General features: G+C 45.8%; 1 protein-coding gene across 13 annotated transcripts in view; it reads right to left on the minus strand.

The window, feature by feature from the left end:
* Positions 1-17544, minus strand: part of slmapa (sarcolemma associated protein a) — a 163170-nt gene that overhangs the window by 95516 nt on the left and 50110 nt on the right. For 11 of the 13 annotated variants that reach the window (XM_082967751.1, XM_045705714.2, XM_082967755.1 and 8 more), the window contains exons 2-3: positions 16964-17111; positions 13710-13782 (exon numbers count right to left, since the gene is read on the minus strand). In XM_082967751.1, the coding sequence (XP_082823877.1) occupies positions 13710-13782; positions 16964-17111 (221 nt within the window). Of the gene's footprint in view, positions 1-5935; positions 6296-13709; positions 13783-16963; positions 17112-17544 lie in introns of those variants that run through there. The other 2 variants (XM_082967756.1, XM_082967758.1) reach the window with 2 other exon arrangements.

Consider the following 17544-nt stretch of genomic DNA (forward strand, 5'->3'; position numbering starts at 1 on the left):
ACTCCGTTATGTAAACACACTATTGATGCTGCTCTTACTTCACACACACACACACCAAACCACATCTCAATGAGACAAACACTCCGTTATGTAAACACACTATTGAGCTGCCCCCCCCCCCCCCCCCTGGCCCCGGTCCCGAGCGCCTTACTCTCACACACACACACACCAAACCACATCTCAATGAGACAAACACTCCGTTATGTAAACACACTATTGATGCTGCTCTTACTTCACACACACACACACCAAACCACATCTCAATGAGACAAACACTCCGTTATGTAAACACACTATTGATGCTGCTCTTACTTCACACACACACACCAAACCACATCTCAATGAGACAAACACTCCGTTATGTAAACACACTATTGATGCTGCTCTTACTTCACACACACACACCAAACCACATCTCAATGAGACAAACACTCTGTTATGTAAACACACTATTGATGCTGCTCTTACTTCACACACACACACACACCAAACCACATCTCAATGAGACAAACACTCCGTTATGTAAACACACTATTGATGCTGCTCTTACTTCACACACACACACCAAACCACATCTCAATGAGACAAACACTCTGTTATGTAAACACACTATTGATGCTGCTCTTACTTCACACACACACACACACACACCAACCACATCTCAATGAGACAAACACTCCGTTATGTAAACACACTATTGATGCTGCTCTTACTTCTCACACACACACCAAACCACATCTCAATGAGACAAACACTCCGTTATGTAAACACACTATTGATGCTGCTCTTACTTCACACACACACCATCAACTGTAGTGTAAACCACACTGCCTGCCTCAACCGTCCAGGGACAGGTAGAGGCCATCTACACTAGTGGCAGAGAGAGAATGCCGACGAGATCTACTGCTGACTAAGCTAGTTGTGCAACGCTCCATCACAGTCCGTTTATAATCAAGGGTCTAACTATAGGCCCTAAATCTGTTTGAGGTCATTGGGCTGGCTGCTGTGACATGGCAAATAAAACTATACCGCTGTAACACAGGGTGCTTGCTCAAAATCAAAACATTTTATATATATATATATTTGTTTTTTTTGTAAAACAGGTGTAGACAAATAGGGAAATGTTTGCTGACGGGTCCTTTAACAACAACGCAGAAATAAATATAAAAAATATATATAAATTAGTGATACGATTAAATACAGAGAGCACCACCAGGTAATAGCATGGCTATATACAGAGGGAGCACCGCCAGGTAATAGCATGGCTATATACAGAGAGCACCACCAGGTAATAGCATGGCTATATACAGAGAGCACCACCAGGTAATAGCATGGCTATATACAGGGAGCACCACCAGGTAATAGCATGGCTATATACAGGGAGCACCACCAGGTAATAGCATGGCTATATACAGAGGGAGCACCGCCAGGTAATAGCATGGCTATATACAGAGGGAGCACCGCCAGGTAATAGCATGGCTATATACAGAGGGAGCACCGCCAGGTAATAGCATGGCTATATACAGGGAGCACCGCCAGGTAATAGCATGGCTATATACAGGGAGCACCGCCAGGTAATAGCATGGCTATATACAGAGGGAGCACCGCCAGGTAATAGCATGGCTATATACAGAGGGAGCACCGCCAGGTAATAGCATGGCTATATACAGAGGGAGCACCGCCAGGTAATAGCATGGCTATATACAGAGGGAGCACCGCCAGGTAATAGCATGGCTATATACAGAGAGAACCGCCAGGTAATAGCATGGCTATATACAGAGAGAACCGCCAGGTAATAGCATGGCTATATACAGAGAGCACCGCCAGGTAATAGCATGGCTATATACAGAGAGCACCGCCAGGTAATAGCATGGCTATATACAGAGAGCACCGCCAGGTAATAGCATGGCTATATACAGAGAGCACCGCCAGGTAATAGCATGGCTATATACAGAGAGCACCGCCAGGTAATAGCATGGCTATATACAGAGAGCACCGCCAGGTAATAGCATGGCTATATACAGAGAGCACCGCCAGGTAATAGCATGGCTATATACAGAGAGCACCGCCAGGTAATAGCATGGCTATATACAGAGAGCACCGCCAGGTAATAGCATGGCTATATACAGAGAGCACCGCCAGGTAATAGCATGGCTATATACAGAGAGCACCGCCAGGTAATAGCATGGCTATATACAGAGAGCACCGCCAGGTAATAGCATGGCTATATACAGAGGGAGCACCGCCAGGTAATAGCATGGCTATATACAGAGGGAGCACCGCCAGGTAATAGCATGGCTATATACAGAGGGAGCACCGCCAGGTAATAGCATGGCTATATACAGAGAGCACCGCCAGGTAATAGCATGGCTATATACAGAGAGCACCGCCAGGTAATAGCATGGCTATATACAGAGAGCACCACCAGGTAATAGCATGGCTATATACAGAGAGCACCACCAGGTAATAGCATGGCTATATACAGAGAGCACCACCAGGTAATAACATGGCTATATACAGAGAGCACCACCAGGTAATAGCATGGCTATATACAGAGAGCACCACCAGGTAATAACATGGCTATATACAGGGTAATATCACAATTTCGAGTCAATGTGCAGGGGTACGAGGTAATTGAGGTAGCTATGTACATATAGGTAGGGGTAAGTGACGAGGCAACAGGATAGGTAATAGACAGTAGTAGCAGTATACTGTAGGTAGGGGTAAATGATAGATAATAGACAGTAACAGCAGTATACTGTAGGTAGGGGTAAAGGATAGATAATAGACAGCAACAGCAGTATACTGTAGGTAGGGGTAAAGGATAGATAATAGACAGTAACAGCAGTATACTGTAGGTAGGGGTAAAGGATAGATAATAGACAGCAACAGCAGTATACTGTAGGTAGGGGTAAAGCAGCGTGTGTGTATGTGTGAGTAAAGAGCATTGTATGTATATATGTATATATATATACACACATATATATAAACACATACATATACACACAATGCTCTTTACTCACACACACACACACACACACACACACACACACACACACACACACACACACACATACACACATACATATATGAGAGAGTGAGTGCAAGGGAGTTAATAAAAAAAGTAAAGAGTAAATGCAGGTAGTCTGGGTCCATTTAGTAGCCTTATGGCTTGGGGATAGCTGTTCAGGGTCCCGGTTTGTTATCATTTAATTACCATAGTGAATTATCGTTTTGTTTGTTAATGTGTATATTAATCCCATAAGGGATGGGTTGCCAATTGGCTATTTGACACAATTTAGATTTTTTTATTAATTCGGTACTGCTTACCGCTTGCCGTGTGGAAGCAGAGAGAACAGTCTGACAATATTTTGTCCCTTCCTCTGACGCCGCCTGGTATAGAGGTCCTGGACGGCAGGAATCTCAGCCCCAGTGACGTACTGGGGCAGTACTCCCCCACCCACTCTTGAAGCTCTCAACCCGCTCCGCTAAAGCCTCATCAATGTGGATGGGGGAGTGCTTGCCCTTCCGTTTCCTGTGGTCCACCATCATCTCCTTTGTCTTGCTGATATTAAGGGAGAAGTTGGTCCAGCACCAGTATACTGTTGGTAGGGGTAAAGTGACTAGACAACAGAATAGATAATAATGCCAGGTCTCGAACCTCCCTGTAGGCTGTCTGATGGCCGGTGATCATTCCTACCACCATTATGTCAAACTTGATGTTGGAGTCCTGCGCAGCCACGCAGTCGTGGGTGAACAGGGAGTACAGGAGGGGACTAAGCACACACCCCTGAGGGGCCCCCGTGTTGAGGATGAGCATTGCGGATGCATTGTTGCCTACCATTACCACCTGGGGGTGGCACGTCAGGAAGCCCAGGATCCAGTTGCAGAGGGAGGTGTTTAGTCCCAGGGTCCTGAGCTGGGTGATTAACTTGGAGGGCTCTATGGTGTTGAATGCTGAGCTGTAGTCAATGAACAGCATTCTCATTTTCTCCCTCTTGTCCAGGTCGGAGAGGGCAGTGTGGAGTTCAATAAATATTGGGTCATCTGTGGATCTGTTCGGACGGTAGGTGAATTGGAGTAGGTCCAGGGTGTCTGGGATGATGGTGTTGATGTGAGCAATGGCCAGCCTTTTAAAAGCATTTCATGGAGCGAAATCAGTCGTCCGTAACAGCTGGTACTCTCATGCATGGTTCAGTGTTGCTTGCCTCTTGGTAGGCTCGCGTCGCTCGGCAGATCCTTTCGCAATCCGTTATAGTTTGCGAGAACTGCCACACCCGTTGGACGTCAGAGTCGGTGTAGTAGGGTTCAACGTTGGTCCTGTATTGACGCGTCGACCTTGACGGCTCGGCGGAAGTCGTAGCGGGATTTCTTATAAGCGTCCAGATTAGTGTCCCGCGACTTGAAAGCGGCAACTCGATCCTTCATGGCATGTACTTACGGTCACTGGTGGGGACGTTGTCGATAGAATTACTTCTTTTTTTTTGTGCCTGCTGAATACTACCCACCTAGTTCTGTACTGAAACTCAGGAGGAACGAGCCACGAGCTAAGAACCAGGAAACACTGATTTAGACTGCTAGAACATATTGTATGACAGTACACACACACACACACAAAGAGTTTAAAATGGGAATGATTTGATATTGATTCGTCTCCAGTAACTGAGTACTGATGTTCAACCTTTGACTAGTTCAAGTGCCAGTATCAAACGTCTGCCAGTGTTGAACGTTAAAAAGTTGGCCTCCAGACTTGGCCGGGGACACACTGATAATGTCTGTGACACTGTGTGATTGTATATCAGCTGATGTGACATCTTTCCGGCTGTTTAGAGAACATTTGGTGCCGTCTGATTTAATATATATACACAATGCCTTGTCAGAGAACACACCTATTAGACATTTTCTCTGCTTCTGTGCTGAGACGAGTCTCCCTGTTGCAACTTGTAATTAAAACTAAATGATTTATGATAGACTATTATTTGTTCACCTGAAAATCTCCTTTACAGACCCTATAACATTTTGAGTGTTTCACTAGCTCCATGGCAACACAGAACACTTCCTCCTCATTTTCTAGATCAAATCAAGTTCATGATTTGCATGAATAAAATATAGTGACTGGCAAGTGGCACAAACAATGAAACCTCTAAAAAAAAAAAAAAACGTTAAAGTTTCCATCATGACCCCGTTATAGAATCACAACTGTAGACATGATCTTCATCTGTTTATGAAGCTCATCTTTCCAGATGCTTTTTACGCCTGATATTTCTATAACTCCACTGTAAAACAGGTGTTTACCTTCGTGATAATCTACAAGTTAAAACAGGATTGATTTTGCTCCTTTAAATCCCTTTATTTTTTTAATTTTATTAATAAGAAGAATTCTGTCAAAAAGGAAGAAAAAAAATTGTTGTGGAAGCTCAACTTTCCCCTCCCTATCCTGCCAACAATTGGTTGACCTTTACATTGCATGGGCATCTCACGCTATTAAACTAGCCCTGTGCCCGAGTCCAACTTACCTGTCCTCTTACCGGTGTTGTGCTATACTCCACAGCGTGCTAACAGGGTTTCATTCCTGTTCTAGCTGGGTTGTACCGGTGTTGGCACAGAGTCAAAACAGACATGACCTAACACTACCCTCCAGTGTGCTAGTAGGTTTCATTCCTGTTCTAGCTGGGTTGTACCGGTGTTGGCACAGAGTCAAAACAGACATGACAAAACCTACAAGCTTCATTGTGATAAGAGTGACTCTGCTGTAGTCTACTGCTCTACTTTACAGTCTACTACTATGCTGCTGGGAAAAAAACAGTATCAGGACTTCCTTCCTAGTCATTTCAGCCACACTTATCTGTCTCAAACTTAACCTACACATGAACAAAAAGGTATTGACTTGCAAGCACTGACACACACACACACACAGACACATACGTCAGGTTACCTGATAAGCACTTGGCTTCACACTCAACCAGGTAAACTCCAACCACAATAAGTAGACAGATGGTCTGAGACTAGTCAGTAATATCCCTGTTGGTTGATCAGATGAGGACCTTCAGTTCAGCCACCTCCCTTCTCTCATAGCAAGATAAACTACTTCTGTATTTTCAAACCAGCCTGTCACAATCACTCACTCACACACACAGCAAAGCACTGCAGGAACAACCTCCCCACTGTACCTGCCCCTCCCAGGTGGGAGAGTCAAAGAGCGCCCATACACGGATTGTCCCTCAGCTAACTGCATATGATAAGGACGTATCCCTTGTGATATTCATAAAGAGAGAGAGAGACAGAGAGACACAGAGAGACACAGAGAGAGAGAGAGAGACACAGAGAGAGAGAGAGAGAGAGAGAGAGAGAGAGAGAGAGAGAGAGAGAGAGAGAGAGAGAGAGAGAGAACATAAAACTGGAGCAGGACAATAGCAATTTGGACCTGTGTGTCTGTATGGTCTTGTGTCCCACAAAACACCGCGGTTACATAAACCAGTACAGCAGGGTTCTCTACAGGTGAACAACGGGACACAGGTTGGACGGCATTCCATTTCACATGACTCAACAAAAAAAACGATAAAACCTGTGACAGGTGAGTCCCATAGAAACAGAGCATCCTCACAACAGAAATATATTTTCAGACGAACGCACAAGCCTGCACAACAATCCAGAATTAAAAAGTGATTTAGAGCTTTTGTAAAAATTTCAGGACAGTAGTTTTTTTAAAGAGTGCTCACATGCCAAAATGGGTATGAAAAATGGTGTACTGTCATCCATGATGTATCTTACGTCCTGTTAAGCAACAGCCTGATTCTAAAATTGAGAAACACAACTTAATCTATCTACACACCCCATAATGACGATGCAAAAACAGGTTTAGACATTTTTGAAAAATTTATTTTTAAAAAAGATAAAGAAATACCTTATTTACATACAGTTGAAGTCGGAGGTTTACAAACACTTAGGTTGGAGTCATTAAAAAAAATACAAAAAATTCAAACCACTCCACAAATTTCTTGTGAACAAACTATAGTTATGCAAGTCGGTTAGGACATCTACTTTGTGCATGACACAAGTAATTTTTCCAACAATTGTTTACAGACAGATTATTTCACTTATAATTCACTGTATCACAATTCCAGTGGGTCAGAAGTTTACATACACTAAGTTGACTGTGCCTTTAAACAGCTTGGAAAATTCCAGAAAATGATGTCATGGCTTTAGAAGCTTCTGATAGGCTAATTGACATAATTTGAGTCAATTGGAGGTGTTGTGCCTCAGTGCCTCTTTGCTTGACATCATGGGAAAATCAAAAGAAATCAGCCAAGACTTCAGAAAAAATATTGTAGACCTGCACAAGTCTGGTTCATCCTTGGGAGCAATTTCCAAACACCTGAAGGTACCACATTCATCTGTACAAACAATAGTACGCAAGTATTAACACCATGGGACCACGCAGCCGTCATACCGCTCAGGAAGGAGACGATACGTTAATCTCCTAGAGATGAACGTACTTCGGTGTGAAAAGTGCAAATCAATCCCAGAACAACAGCAAAGGACCTCGTGAAGATCCTGGAGGAAACAGGTACAAAAGTATCTATATCCACAGTAAAACGAGTCCTATATCGACACAACCTGAAAGGCCGCTCAGCAAGGAAGAAGCCACTGCTCCAAAACCACCATAAAAAAGCCAGACTACGGTTTGCAACTGCACATGGGGACAAAGATCGTACTTTTTGGAGAAATGTCCTCTGGTCTGATGAAACAAAAATAGAACTGTTTGGCCATAATGACCATCGTTATGTTTGGAGGAAAAAGGGGAGGCTTGCAAGCCGAAGAACACCATCCCTACCGTGAAGCACGGGGGTGGCAGCATAATGTTGTGGGGGTGCTTTGCTGCAGGAGGGACTGGTGCGCTTCACAAAATAAATGGCATCATGAGGAAAGAAAATTATGTGGATATATTGAAGCAACATCTCAAGACATCAGTCAGGAAGTTAAAGCTTGGTCAAAAATGAGTCTTCCAAATGGACAATGACTCCAAGCATACTTCCAAAGTTGTGGCAAAATGGCTTCAGGACAACAAAGTCAAGATATTGGAGTGGCCATCACAAAGCCCTGACCTCAATCCTATAGAATATCTGTGGGCAGAACTGAAAAAGCGTGTGCGAGCAAGGAGGCCTACAAACCTGACTCAGTTACACCAGCTCTGTCAGGAGGAAGGGTCCAAAATTCACCCAACTTATTGTGGGAAGCTTGTGGAAGGCTACCCGAAACGTTTGACCCAAGTTGAACACTTTAAAGGCAATGCTACCAAATACTAATTGAGTGCATGTACACTTCTGACCCACTGGGAAAGTGATGAAAGAAATAAAAGCTGAAATAAATCATTCTCTCTACTATTATTCTGACAATTCACATTATTCAAATAAAGTGGTGATCCTAACTGACCTAAGACAGGGAATTTTTACTAGGATTAAAATGTTAGGAATTGTGAAAAACTGTGTTTAAATGTATTTGGCTAAGGTGTATGTAAACTTCCGACTACAATTGTAAGTATTCAGGCCCTTTGCTATGAGACTCAAAATTGAGCTCCTCATCCTGTTTTCATTGATCGTCCTTGAGATGTTTCTACAACTTGATTGGAGTCCACCTGTGGTAAATTCAATTGATTGGACACACACCTGTCAATATAAAGGTCCCACAGTTGACAGTGCATGTCAGAGCAAAAACCAAACCATGAGGTTGAAGGAATAGTCCGTAGAGCTCCGAGACAGGATTGTGTCGAGGCAAAGATCTGGGGAAGGGTACCAAAACATTTCTGCAGCATTGAAGGTCCCCAAGAACACAGTGGCCTCCGTCATTCTGAAATGGAAGAAGTTTGGAACTACCAAGACTCTTCCTAGCTGGCCGCCCGGCCAAGCTGAGCAATCGGGGGAGAAGGGCCTTGGTCAGGGAGGTGACCAAGAATACCCCACACCAATCAAGCCTTCATGGTAGCGTGGCCCGACAAAAGCCACGACAGCAGCTTGGAGTTTGCCAAAAGGCACCTAAAGGACAATGACCATGAGAAACAAGATTCTCTGGTCTGATAAAACCAAGATTGAACTCTTTAGCCTGAATGCCAAGCGTCACATCTGGAGGAAACCTGGCACCATCCCTACGGTGAAGCATGGTGGTGGCAGCATCACACTGTGGGGATGTTTTTCAGTGGCAAGGACTGGGAGACAAGTCAGGATCGAGTGAAAGATGAGCGGAGCAAAGTGATGAAAACCTCCAGAGCGCACAGGACGGGAGAGAGCGTGAGAGGTTTAGGGTTAGGAGCTTGGGTTAGGTTTTTTGGGTTACGGTTAGGGTAAGAGTACAGGTTACGGTTAGGTTTAGGGAAAATAGGATTTTGAATGAGACTGAATTGTGTGTCCCCACAAGGTTAGCTGTACAAGACTGTGTGTTAGTGTTAGAGGTCGCATTGTGAAGACCACACATTGCCTTTTAAAATAGTGGTGTCTGAGCTGAGTGCCAACAGAGAAAAGGGGAGGAGAGAGAGAGAGAGAGAGAGAGAGAGAGAGAGAGAGCGATATGAGGTCAGGGGTCAACAGCAACAGCAGAGGGAGTGAGAGAGAGATAGGGGGGCAGGGGTCAACAGCAACAACAGAGGGAGGGAGAGAGAGAGAGAGAGCGATAGGAGGGCAGGGGTCAACAGCAATAACAGAGGGAGGGAGAGAGAGAGAGAGAAAGAGCGATAGGAGGTCAGGGGTCAAGAGCAACAACAGAGGGAGGGAGAGAGAGCGATACGAGGTCAGGGGTCAACAGCGACAGCCAGTTAGAGACGGCCGTTAGACCTGACGTGTTTATACACATGAGCTCAGCTAGCCAACGCCGCCATGACATCGCCTACAAGTTTCTATTGGAGGAGAAGCAGTTTCTTCATGCGGTACGGTATCTGCCAACAATGTCTCTTTGAGTTTGCTTCCGCTGCTAGCAAACGTTGAAAAGCAACCTAGCTTGTAAATGGACAAGAAACACCCAGGACAAAAAAAATCTCACTCCTAGACTTAAGAGTAAATTAAAGTAAACTTTTATGCCTGTGCACTTTGCTTCTAAAATCAAATCTTTCAGCGATTCACTCACAGCCCGGCAGTGCTGTTTTGCGTGAGGTGAAATAGCTGTAACTTTAGGATTCAGATATCTTTGTGAATTACCAGATAACAGCAGAAATACTTGACAGCTACTGCAGCATTTATGCTACTATAAAAAATCACAAAAAGGGCCATACTTGACTCTTTAATGCCAGCAGCATACCACCCTGCATCCCACTGCTGGCGTACCTCTGAAGCTAAGCAGGGTTGGTCCCTGGATGGGAGACCAGATGCGGCAGGAAGTGGTGCTGGAGGGCTAAGCAGTGGTGACCAGTCATATTTTTTTTTGTGTGTCACAAAAAAAGAATAATAATAGTAATAAGAGTTAATAAAGCAGCATACAAACACGGTCTCTTTACTGTTTTCTTGAGTAAAGCAGCTCCAAAATACAGGTGTTTCAGCCTAGCTCAGTGCTTTCTGTGGTGGAGGGGCAGCCAGAGGAATATACAGGTGTTTCAGCCTAGCTCAGTGCTTTCTGTGGTGGAGGGGCAGCCAGAGGAATATACAGGTGTTTCAGCCCAGCTCAGTGCTTTCTGTGGTGGAGGGGCAGCCAGAGGAATATACAGGTGTTTCAGCCCAGCTCAGTGCTTTCTGTGGTGGAGGGGCAGCCAGAGGAATATACAGGTGTTTCAGCCCAGCTCAGTGCTTTCTGTGGTGGTGGGGCAGCCAGAGGAATATACAGGTGTTTCAGCCCAGCTCAGTGCTTTCTGTGGTGGTGGGGCAGCCAGAGGAATATACAGGTGTTTCAGCCCAGCTCAGTGCTTTCTGTGGTGGAGGGGCAGCCAGAGGAATATACAGGTGTTTCAGCCCAGCTCAGTGCTTTCTGTGGTGGAGGGGCAGCCAGAGGAATATACAGGTGTTTCAGCCTAGCTCAGTGCTTTCTGTGGTGGAGGGGCAGCCAGAGGAATATACAGGTGTTTCAGCCCAGCTCAGTGCTTTCTGTGGTGGTGGGGCAGCCAGAGGAATATACAGGTGTTTCAGCCCAGCTCAGTGCTTTCTGTGGTGGAGGGACAGCCAAAGGAATATACAGGTGTTTCAGCCTAGCTCAGTGCTTTCTGTGGTGGAGGGGCAGCCAGAGGAATATACAGGTGTTTCAGCCTAGCTCAGTGCTTTCTGTGGTGGAGGGGCAGCCAGAGGAATATACAGGTGTTTCAGCCTAGCTCAGTGCTTTCTGTGGTGGAGGGGCAGCCAGAGGAATATACAGGTGTTTCAGCCCAGCTCAGTGCTTTCTGTGGTGGTGGGGCAGCCAGAGGAATATACAGGTGTTTCAGCCCAGCTCAGTGCTTTCTGTGGTGGTGGGGCAGCCAGAGGAATATACAGGTGTTTCAGCCCAGCTCAGTGCTTTCTGTGGTGGAGGGGCAGCCAGAGGAATATACAGGTGTTTCAGCCCAGCTCAGTGCTTTCTGTGGTGGAGGGTCAGCCGGTGGAAAATACAGAGTGTAGGGATTGGTAATGTTCTCTAGTTGCGCCGTGATTGGCTCAGTGTTCTGTCACTCATGGGGACACTACGTCACCGCCAAATCTAAGAGTAGAGCTCGAAAATTCTAGCCCCTTGGGTGCTGCTATAGAATTACATTAGAAGTGCCCATCCAAGAAAGCCATTGGCCACAGATAAAATTATGTCAAATCACGTTACATCTACAGTAGCTTTGATTGGACTGATCATGTCAACATCCTACTTTCAAAATCTTAGTAGTCATCATCATGAATGAAGTCGACAACCTACTGACTAATCCTTTTTAATCCTTGTCATATAAAGAGAAATTATAGATAAAACGTATCGGTGCTAATCGGTCATAAACATTACACAACAAGTTGGAAATTGCAAATTCAACAATGAGTGGTCTGGAAGGAATGAGTGGTCTGGAAGGAATCAGTGGCTAACTGCAAGCATTGTAAAGCAAATCACTAGCTTGCTATTCAGTGGATTGGCTGTGTGGTCCAAGTCTGGGTTAAAGGGTGTCTTTTCCAAGCTTAAAATCATAAACATTCAACATTGGCCAAGCTGTCAATCCAGCATGACTTCTGCCGCTTTCAAAACAGGGAATATACACGTTTTGAACGGTCATTCAACTCGGAATTCCAAGTTGGGAAACTCGGGTCGCTCCGACCTGAAGATCACTGACTTCCTGATTCAACCGTGTTCCCCCCCCCCCCCCTGAGTTCACAGTTGTCTTGAAAGCACCATAAATCCAGAGAATACCAGACTTTGATGACAAAAGTTATGACAAAATTATTAGCCCACGAAGGACCACCACAACACCTTCCTGTTCCAAGTGAGCACAGCACAACAAGGTGAGTCCAAAAATATATTGTCTGCTGCTGCATAAATGGTGTAATATACCAGGGAGATAGTATTACTTTCTTAGCTACAGTATACATAAGTGTATGTTGTGTAGTAAGCTGTTAGTAGCCCATGTGCCTCACCCTAATAATGTGCTCTATTTACCACTCTTCATTTCACCTACTGTTCTGACTTAGTGGTGAACATGTAGCCTATAACCTGTTATAGAGAAATATAATTGTCTATTTATATGCCCCCGTTATTTATCCTATGGTTCTGACTTGGTGTACAGCAGGGCAGTCCAACCCTCTTCCTGGAGATCTACCTTCCTGTAGGTTTACAGTCCAACCCTCTTCCTGGAGATCTACCGTCCTGTAGGTTTTCATTCCAACCCTCTTCCTGGAGATCTACCGTCCTGTAGGTTTACAGTCCAACCCTCTTCCTGGAGATCTACCTTCCTGTAGGTTATCAGTCCAACCCTAATTTAGCATATCTGATTCAGCTAGTTAAGGTCTTGTAGAGCAGCTTATAAGTAGAATCAGGTGTGTTAAATTAGGGTTGGACTGAAAACCTACAGGAAGGTAGATCTCCAGGAAGAGGGTTGGACTGTAAACCTACAGGACGGTAGATCTCCAGGAAGAGGGTTGGACTGTAAACCTACAGGACAGTAGATCTCCAGGAAGAGGGTTGGACTGTAAACCTACAGGACGGTAGATCTCCAGTAAGAGGGTTGTGCAGCCCTGGTGTACAGGGAGAATACTGTAAAAAAAAAAGTCTCATGTTCTGGAATTCTGTCGCTGTACATTTCAAAAGTACTGATCAAATAGTCATACTGACTACGTCCGTCCTCGCTCGCTCATTAATATCTTAATCGAAATTACGGACTGCCTCACGCCACAGCTTGTTCATCTCAAATGTCAGTAGAAACCACATTTGTTTAAGCACACAGATGGGCTCTGAGAGGAGACGCTGAAAACAGATGGGGGCTGAGCAGCTGTCTCAGTTGCCTCAGTCATCCCCCAACCACCTCTCCTCCTCCCTCCATCTTATACAGCTAGCGGCCCCGTCGCCGGTCCCCTAGCGGCCCCCCCCCCGGTTCCCTAGCCCCCCCCCCCCCCCCCCCCCCCGGTCCCCTAGCGCCCCCCCCCCGCCGGTCCCCTAGCGACCCCCCCCCCCCCCCGGTTCCCTAGCGACCCCGTCGCTGCTCGTTGGTAACAGTTGAATGGGAATGCCAGAGTGCAGAACTAAATCGGCTACATATTAGTACTACTTGCAAGTATTTAACTAAACGCTCTACTACTTACTCTGATCGTCGTCGAGCCTCCATGCCGTCAGGTAGAAACAGCTTGATTGTAGACACTATGCAGCCATGAGTGACTGGAACACACAGGACAGGCTATATTAACATCACCATCCAAATCCTATATAAACAATGACCAACCGTAAAGATTCACTGATAAGGCTCCGGAAAAAAAAGACCGAAGATACATGTACAAGTTGCATTCTCCCACAGTCTCTAAAGCAGGGTAAACATCGGTATAATACAGGCAGGCCAACACACCCAGTAGGTCCAGTCTAATACAGCAGGTCCAGTCTAATACAGGCAGGCCAACACACCCAGTAGGTCCAGTCTAATACAGCAGGTCCAGTCTAATACAGGCAGGCCAACACACCCAGTAGGTCCAGTCTAATACAGCAGGTCCAGTCTAATACAGGCAGGCCAACACACCCAGTAGGTCCAGTCTAATACAGCAGGTCCAGTCTAATACAGGCAGGCCAAACACACAGCAGGTCCAGTTTAATACAGCAGGTCCAGTCTAATACAGGCAGGCCAAACACACAGCAGGTCCAGTCTAATACAGCAGGTCCAGTCTAATACAGGCAGGCCAAACACACACAGCAGGTCCAGTCTAATACAGGCAGGCCAAACACACAGCAGGTCCAGTCTAATACAGGCAGGCCAAACACACAGCAGGTCCAGTCTAATACAGGCAGGCCAAACACACAGCAGGTCCAGTCTAATACAGCAGGTCCAGTCTAATACAGGCAGGCCAAACACACAGCAGGTCCAGTCTAATACAGCAGGTCCAGTCTAATACAGGCAGGCCAAACACACAGCAGGTCCAGTCTAATACAGCAGGTCCAGTCTAATACAGGCAGGCCAAACACACAGCAGGTCCAGTCTAATACAGCAGGTCCAGTCTAATACAGGCAGGCCAAACACACACAGCAGGTCCAGTCTAATACAGGCAGACCAACCACACAGCAGGTCCAGTCTAATACAGCAGGTCCAGTCTAATACAGGCAGGCCAAACACACAGCAGGTCCAGTCTAATACAGCAGGTCCAGTCTAATACAGGCAGGCCAAACACACACAGCAGGTCCAGTCTAATACAGGCAGGCCAAACACACAGCAGGTCCAGTCTAATACAGGCAGGCCAAACACACAGCAGGTCCAGTCTAATACAGGCAGGCCAAACACACAGCAGGTCCAGTCTAATACAGCAGGTCCAGTCTAATACAGGCAGGCCAAACACACAGCAGGTCCAGTCTAATACAGCAGGTCCAGTCTAATACAGGCAGGCCAAACACACAGCAGGTCCAGTCTAATACAGCAGGTCCAGTCTAATACAGGCAGGCCAAACACACAGCAGGTCCAGTCTAATACAGCAGGTCCAGTCTAATACAGGCAGGCCAAACACACACAGCAGGTCCAGTCTAATACAGGCAGACCAACCACACAGCAGGTCCAGTCTAATACAGCAGGTCCAGTCTAATACAGCAGGTCCAGTCTAATACAGGCAGGCCAACCACACAGCAGGTCCAGTCTAATACAGCAGGTCGTCTAATACAGGCAGGCCAAACACACAGCAGGTCCAGTCTAATACAGCAGGTCCAGTCTAATACAGGCAGGCCAAACACACAGCAGGTCCAGTCTAATACAGCAGGTCCAGTCTAATACAGGCAGGCCAAACACACAGCAGGTCCAGTCTAATACAGCAGGTCCAGTCTAATACAGGCAGGCCAAACACACAGCAGGTCCAGTCTAATACAGGCAGGCCAACCACACAGCAGGTCCAGTCTAATACAGCAGGTCCAGTCTAATACAGGCAGGCCAACCACACAGCAGGTCCAGTCTAATACAGGCAGGCCAACCACACAGCAGGTCCAGTCTAATACAGCAGGTCCAGTCTAATACAGGCAGGCCAACCACACAGCAGGTCCAGTCTAATACAGGCAGGCCAAACACACACAGCAGGTCCAGTCTAATACAGGCAGGCCAAACACACAACAGGTCCAGTCTAATAAAGCAGGTCCAGTCTAATACAGGCAGGCCAAACACACACAGCAGGTCCAGTCTAATACAGGCAGGCCAAACACACAGCAGGTCCAGTCTAATACAGGCAGGCCAAACACACAGCAGGTCCAGTCTAATACAGGCAGGCCAAACACACAGCAGGTCCAGTCTAATACAGCAGGTCCAGTCTAATACAGGCAGGCCAAACACACAGCAGGTCCAGTCTAATACAGCAGGTCCAGTCTAATACAGGCAGGCCAAACACACAGCAGGTCCAGTCTAATACAGCAGGTCCAGTCTAATACAGGCAGGCCAAACACACACAGCAGGTCCAGTCTAATACAGGCAGACCAACCACACAGCAGGTCCAGTCTAATACAGCAGGTCCAGTCTAATACAGGCAGGCCAAACACACAGCAGGTCCAGTCTAATACAGGCAGGCCAAACACACAGCAGGTCCAGTCTAATACAGCAGGTCCAGTCTAATACAGGCAGGCCAAACACACACAGCAGGTCCAGTCTAACAAGACCATTTGAAATGCGGCAATTAAGATAAGAATTTTGATTAAAGTGTGCATAGGCTCTACTTTTAGTGAAATAGCCTGAATAGTTTCTCAGCTCAGATTTACTCGAGGCTTAAGCCCAGAACTCAGCGTAGGCATATCCTATAAGGCCTAGTGAGTCTATTTTGTAAATATGATTTTTTTTTAATGTATTTCCATGGGTTCTCAGTGCGGACCGAACCAAGGTCCCCGCACCAATACATGTACAGTTACACCCCTATGGCCTGGTTTCTACCATATGTTAAAACCAGTTATTTCCTTTTTGTTTATTTAAAATCAGTGAAGGGATATGAGGAAGTGTAGACGTTAGGAGGAAGGAGAGATAATTGGGACGTAGCCCTTATGGTTGTGTAGGCCCCTACATGTACCATAGTGGTGGATGTATTTCCCAGAATGCCCCCCATTTAACACAACTGAGGGCTTTAATAAGACTAGACACCAGAGTAACCCTCTGGTAGACACGATAGAAACGTAAAACAGAAGTTTTATTCCCAATAATGTGTCTCTCTAACTCGAACCGTTTACGATAATATTCACTATGACCCAAATCACTGAAAGACTGTCAGAAACACGGCGGTTTCCCCTCTACAACTCTGATGTGTACTACCCATACACTTTTGTTTACCATACACTTGACATCGTTGTGTGTGTGTGTGTGTGTGTGTGTGTGTGTGTGTGTGTGTGTGTGTGTGTGTACCTTTGCGCGTGTTCTCCGTAACGTCAACCCCAAACTGGATGGTGTCACCAGAGAGGACCTCGCAGGGGGGGCTCTCCTCGGACCCCCGGCTCAGACGCTGGCTGTTGATGAACGTCCCGTTACTGCTTTTAGTGTCCTGGAGGTAGAACTGTAGGAAACACAAGAAATACAACAAAAAAAAGTGACTCTATAGTCGTAAATACTATAGTAACCACAGGGAAATACAACATGATATATACAAAGTAATAGGTGGAACGAAGCACCTATTTCAAAACAAACCGTTCAGTACAAGGAATCCGAATGAATACTAAAAATGTATATACAGTACCAGTCAAAAGTTTGGACACACCTACTCATTCAAGGGTTTTTCTTTATTTTTACTATTTTCTACATTGTAGAATAATAGTGAAGACATCAAAACTATGAAATAACATATGGAATAATGTGGTCTCCAAAAAAAGTGTGAAACAAATCAATATATTTTACATTCTTCCAAGTAGCCACCCTTTGCCTTTATGACAGCTTTGCACACTCTTGGCATTCTCTCAACCAGCTTCACCTGGAATGCTTTTCCAACAGTG

The sequence above is a fragment of the Salmo salar genome, chromosome 22 (assembly GCF_965601325.2).
Source record: "Salmo salar chromosome 22, fSalSal1, whole genome shotgun sequence".
In the NCBI taxonomy this organism is placed as follows: Eukaryota; Metazoa; Chordata; class Actinopteri; order Salmoniformes; family Salmonidae; genus Salmo; species Salmo salar.